Source organism: Limulus polyphemus, unplaced genomic scaffold (assembly GCF_000517525.1).
Source record: "Limulus polyphemus unplaced genomic scaffold, Limulus_polyphemus-2.1.2 Scaffold375, whole genome shotgun sequence".
NCBI lineage: Eukaryota > Metazoa > Arthropoda > Merostomata > Xiphosura > Limulidae > Limulus > Limulus polyphemus.
The window spans coordinates 163,722-169,973 of NW_013665985.1; the positions used below are offsets into that span (position 1 = coordinate 163,722).

General features: G+C 29.4%; 1 protein-coding gene across 1 annotated transcript in view; it reads left to right on the forward strand.

Moving 5' to 3' along the window:
- Positions 1–6,032, forward strand: part of LOC106457801 (putative ATP-dependent RNA helicase DHX30) — a 23,151-nt gene extending 17,119 nt beyond the window's left edge. Inside the window, exons 9-11 of the mRNA XM_022383844.1 lie at positions 1,279–1,498; positions 3,164–3,356; positions 3,761–6,032. Coding sequence (XP_022239552.1) covers positions 1,279–1,498; positions 3,164–3,356; positions 3,761–4,039 — 692 coding nt within the window. The 3' untranslated portion in view covers positions 4,040–6,032. The remainder of the gene's footprint in view (positions 1–1,278; positions 1,499–3,163; positions 3,357–3,760) is intronic.
- The last annotated feature ends 220 nt before the right edge of the window (positions 6,033–6,252 follow it).

Below are 6,252 nucleotides of genomic sequence, written 5' to 3' on the forward strand. Positions count from 1 at the left end.
AAAGAGTTTGTGATTTTTTTATACTCTTTTGCATTTAAATTTGTAGTTTTAAGTTTGATAATTTAGCATAATTTTATATCTAGTTCATACAGTAGAATAGCTTAAGTTTCGAATTCCAACATAAATCTTGCCTATAATGAGAGGAATGTGACCAGGACTAATCTTTTAAGTGCTGTAAAGTAATTTTCTTTGTAATTTATGGTCTCTGTATCGTTTGGTAATCTCTTCTAACAGGATGTATCAAGTAACTATGGTCAGGCGGTGTTATTCTAACCACCTGTACTGTAAACTGTTACATACATTTGCTAGTAGTGGCAATTAGTTTTGTCCGTATAGTGAAACAACATACATGGACATATATTGAATTAAACTTGTTTGAAAGTTCAAAGAAATGATATTCAAGTACAGAAAAGCTTTCTTACTATCATATCTACAGTAATGTTGAAATGCGCCTGCGCTGGACTGAACGAGAGTGATCACCAACAGGCATGATAGTTTACAGTTAATGTACAAAGTTCACACTGCTAACCTCATGATTTATTCGACACAGTAAACAAAAGCATGTCTGCCATGAAACATAAACTTGAAATAAATATACATTTATAAAACAAAATTAAAATGTTTTTTATGTACATATATAAACATGAAATCCTAGTTAAAAGTAAAAATACTCATTTATTATTTAGGTTTATTTACAAATATTATTTTTGGGTCTTGTATATTATTTGAAACCATAAGGAGAGTACATGATTATTAAAGAAATTAAAAATAGATAAAATTTGCATTTGATGGACAATACAATTTTTTGGGGATTTCAAAATACTGTACTAAAACATAAAAAGTAATAAGTTCAAATCTGGAACAAATATAAATATTGTAATCATATCTTATAAATACCATTTCCTAATGTAAATTTCCAAGATATTAAAGATCATAATGCAAACTAACTAAATTTATCAAAAGTAACAGGCTTTATGTTTCTTAGACTACATGCATTTATGAAAGTTCTTATGAAGTTTCAAGCAGTTTCATCCTCTAGTTTTAATGTTGGAATAAAATATAGCAAGACTTGCATTGGCTACTCAGAAAGTTAGTAGCTGTGGTGGTCATTGGGTTAAGGGAATCACATTTTCTCTGGACAATTATTACATGTTTGTTTAAATTGTCCATACTGTTTGACTGATTGAAAAATATGATGTTATTACATTTTGAAATATGGAGTTATTTTCATCAAAATGTGTACTAATACTGTCATGTGTTATTTGACTACTGTTACAGGTTTGAAGCGGGTCTTTTCAGAGCACCTGTACGATGCTTGCCTTGTGGATAGTGTGGAGTCTTGTGAAGACTTAAATCAGGATCACAATCAGTACTGTAATAATGTTGCCATGGTTATGGGTGCTATGGTTGCAGCTCTCTATCCTAATGTTCTGCATTTACAGAAGGGAGATCTTCAGCGAGGAAGGATCAAGTGGGATGCAGTTACTCCCATGACTCTGTGAGTGATTATTTTCTTATCTAATAATTTTGTCGTTGTTTTGCAAATGTAGAGTAATATGAATAACTAAATTTTATTTTTGATGTCAAACATGTGATTCTAGAATCAAAAGTTTATTTACTAATAGTAACTGAAGTGACTAACACTTCACTGTTATTAACTTCTTTTTGCTTGGAAACAGAAAAAATACTTGAATATATGGAAAATTTTATTACCATTTAACTTTTTATGCACTGCAGGGTCAAAGTGTGCATGTCATGACTTTTTACAGAGTAACATTTAAAATCTAATTAATACTCTCTCTCTATGGGCTTGGTCGATTTGGCCAATTTTGTGACCCAAAATTGATCTTTATAGTTTCCATGCTATAATTTCTAATATGTTTTGTATACCTTCACAAAATTTTGCAAGCTTTCAGTAAGCATTAAGAGTCTTTTCTAGACAAAAAATCAGAAATTTTTTAATGAAGTATTTTCTCTAAAAATTCTACATGAATACATAGTCAAAGTGTTCACTGCTCCGACTGCAAAGTGATATTCTTGTTAAGATTAAAAATAGTTTCCTTCATCTGAAAATCCACAAATTTCATTTGTGTAATCTCTAAAATCTCCTAAATAAATTTCAAATGTTTTTTTCATTAAACTATATTTTGTCTGTTATTTTCTCTACCCCAACTCTATACAGGATATACCAAAACCCTACAAGTGGCATTGTAAAACATTACCTAACCCTGTTATTAGCCCTCTAAAGCATATTCCTAGACGTTTTTTAGTAGCATTGTCTAGCAAGAATATAACCCTGCTAGTAGCATTGTCAAGCAAGAATATAACCCTGCTATTAGCATTGTAAAATATATATGTAGACTATACTAGTAGAACTCTTAAAGAATGAGCCTACAGGAATTGAAATGTTACATTCCTGAGGAATCTTTTTAGTTGACTTTCCCAATCGGGAATGCATGGTCCATCTGTATTCCTTTAGTTACGACCTGTGAAAGTGAACATATTGCATGGATAAATTTTAAAAAAATGAATGAGGAAATACAACTTTGCATGAGGGAATGTAATTTTCCTGATAGCTTTCCCTCGATTAAATGTAAGTTTATTTCATTATTTCTATCCCTGACCTAACCTAATAGTAGGTCTGTAAAGTATTAACCTGACCCTGCTAGTAGTTTTGTAAATCATAAAATTTGGTCCTACTATTATCACTGTAAAGCATGAACATTAATCATGCTAGTTGGTAAAACATATACCTAGACCCTACTTGAAACATCTTAAAGCATGTACTTAGTCCTTTTAGTGATTGTTTGAAACATGTACATAGTCCTTTTAGTGATCGTTTGAAACATGTACATAGTCCTTCTAAAAATTGTTTGAAACATGTACGTAGTCCTTCTAATAATTGTTTTAAACATGTACCTAGCCCCTAATATTAGCTATGTATCTATATTGTGCTATCATTTCTTTATGCCTGGTATCTTTTTCCTATTAGTACTTCATTTGAACATTTCTAGATCATATTACAGTATGTAGTTAAACATAATTGATCCTTGAGTTTGAAAGTACTTTGATGTAATTTTCTATTAACCATCCTTACAGTTTTTGATGTCATTAAACAAAGTTGTTTCCTGAAAGAATGACAACATATTTTTCTGTTACTCAGAAATGGTAAGCCTGCGTGTATCCAGAAAGAATCTGTGGTATCCCAAGAAATAGCTGGGTTACCAAGTCCTTGGCTTGTTTATTTCAATAGCATGAGATCACAAGAAAGAGGAATGGTTCTTGTCAGAGACTTATCTTGCATACCTAATATGGCACTGCTTCTGTTTGGAGGTGAAGAAGTTGGAATACAACTTGTAAGTAACTGAGTAGTGTAACTGGTAACTGATTATGGATAAATAGAAGTTGATATGTCACAGTACTGTGTTTATTTATTTTTTATCCATACTATAAACTATTTGAAAAAAATGAAAGAAATTATGTGAAAAAATTCACATGTATGAAGATCAAGTTATTAAAGTGTGTGTGTGTTTTAGGAAAGTTAAACTTGTTTTACATAATGACTTAATATTATTTAACAGTATTTATATTCTGACCTGAAAAATAAACTGTACTTGTAATTAATATTTTGAATTGTGAGAATATTTATTAGTAATAACAGATCTATAAAATACTAAGTATGTTGTAGGCTGTGTTTGTAGATATACAATTATCACAAAAAAGATAAATATGAAAACTAATGTTTTTTTAAACCTACTAGCCATCACCATCAGACATTAGTGAAAGTGAGACACAGAATAATGTCATATTGGTGATTGACGGCCAGAAGCGTCTTCGATTCAGTTGTTCCAGAAGAGAAGCTGAACTTATACTTCAGTGGAGAAATTGTTTACAGAATATTGTTCAGTCATTTCTGGTTGATACAGCCATGAATGAAGACCATCAAGTTGATATAGGTTTAGTTGTGAACCAGTTTTTAGAAATTACAAAGAACCTCCTAATGATAGAAGATGGCTTTAGGCTAAAGACAGAATTGTAGTTTGTCTTTCAGAATCATTTGTCATTTACATGTTAATATTTAATATAATATAAATATATTTTGATAATTTTGCCTAACTTGTATTTCAAATAAAAGATGAATGAGTCTTATCCCTCTGACAATTTGAAATAAAGCTAAACATCTAAATGATATTCAAACCATCAAACTAAAAATATGTACAGCTTTCTGCAGAGGTATTTTCAATCTCACTTTGTCTCATTGCTGATGAAATTAATGTACCTATTATCCAGTTACACATTTTTTATATCTTACATTATATGTTGAAATAGAACTTATTTTTCTTTTCTTTTCTTTACACACAACTCTGTGAATACCTCTAAATATATCTTTTGTACATTTCATTAGTTTTTCTCTGTAATCTAGACAACTGACTATAATAGGTTTCTACCCTGTAATGTGCATATTCACATTCAGAAATGTTCTTTTATTGCATCTGAATCATCTTATATAAATTTATATGCTTTGGTGGGATGAAGAACAGTTAAGAGTATTTAGCACATTACATATAAATAATACCTATTAGATACATACATAGATACTGAACACTTCTATTACTCAGAATACATCTGTTGCTAATGCCACTAGTTCTGTTTCTGTGAAATGTAAAAAACAAAGGAAACCTTTAATAGTCATTAAAAATTTAATCTCTAAAATAGGTCTTAACTAGTTTTGTAAAATTATCTATTCAGGTAATGTTCCTTTATTTTGAGATAAAAAGCAGACTACTTTAAATTATTTTAAAAATTCAGAAAACAGCTAAAATGGGGCAAAAATATATAAAATAAAAACATGTTTTCCCACTGTTAACATGGCATCATCAGGTACTTAGCACAACTAGACATGACAATTAAATTCACCCACTGATGATGTCACAAATGTAACCTTGAGCTTAGCATAAGTATAAACTTACTCATGTTTTATTTATTATAGGTTTGTATTCCTTTATTAAAATAGCTTTTATTATTTTACATTTATTAGTATTATGTTTTCAACAGTTTAATTCTTACTACAGTGTTCTATATCCTTAAGATATTGGTTAACGTGATGAAGTATGCCCATGTTCGGCTATTCTAGAACTTAAATTCCTACCAGTATCCCCTATATAGAGATTATTACAGTCTGTAAACTACTACTTTTTCAACTGTGGTTGGTTTTATTTTATTTTTTTAAGATGGTATTAAAAAAGTTTCCTGGTAAAAAAAAAAAATTGCCTACAATTAGCTTGATTTGCTAATTATCATCTCTTAAGCTTGTATTTTTTTACAAACTAATTAATACTTTTGTTAGTTTTTATAGTACTGGTGTTAAAAATAGATTATTGACGAATTTGCTTATCCTGCAGATTAAAACAGAAGTCTGTAAAGATAGTGTGTACTCAGAATGTTTTATATCTAGAAATGATTTATAAATAGAAGACTGAATGATATAACTTTGACTAGGTTTGCTTATAAATATGAACTAGATTTTAACATGTTATAGAAGCTTTAATTTCAGGAGTGGCTTGTACTGGATATCTTGTTATTCATACAACAAGAAATTATGTGTGTATTCAAACTACCAAAATCATGTAAGTAAGTAAAAACTGCCATTATATATATACTTTTAATTAACATACAAAATCTGCCTGTAATGTGTATTGACAATACTTTTTTTTAGTACTGAGAAGGTTATGGCAAAATTATATTTACCAAGGCATTATTACATGAATGTGTTCAACTATTGTTGTATATTTTTGTAGCATAGATGAGCAGCAAGTTTTTAAATAATGAATATAATAGTTTTTACCATGTACTGAACTATTATTTATCTTTTAGCTAAAATAAGAAACTCAGATTGTGACAGTTAATTTTATTTGTAGTATAGTATAGTAGACATAAAGTATGTCTATAATTTTTTTATGCTCTGTATATCACTTTAACATGCATTCACAGAAAGTCAGAGGCTCTGGCTAAAAGCATTCTGGTAAAAGAAATAAAAGGTTTGTATCGAAATGTTTGACATATCCTAAAAGTTAATTTAAACATTGGATAGTTATCCATCATATCCAGTTCAAAAGTTGGATAACTACAATGTGTGTTGTTACATTTATGTTAATGATATTCACAAGAAAAATATCACTACAAAAAATGTAATTTGGGATGCCACAGAAAAATTTGAATATTGAAAGAAAAACCCAAATGCCACCCAAAACA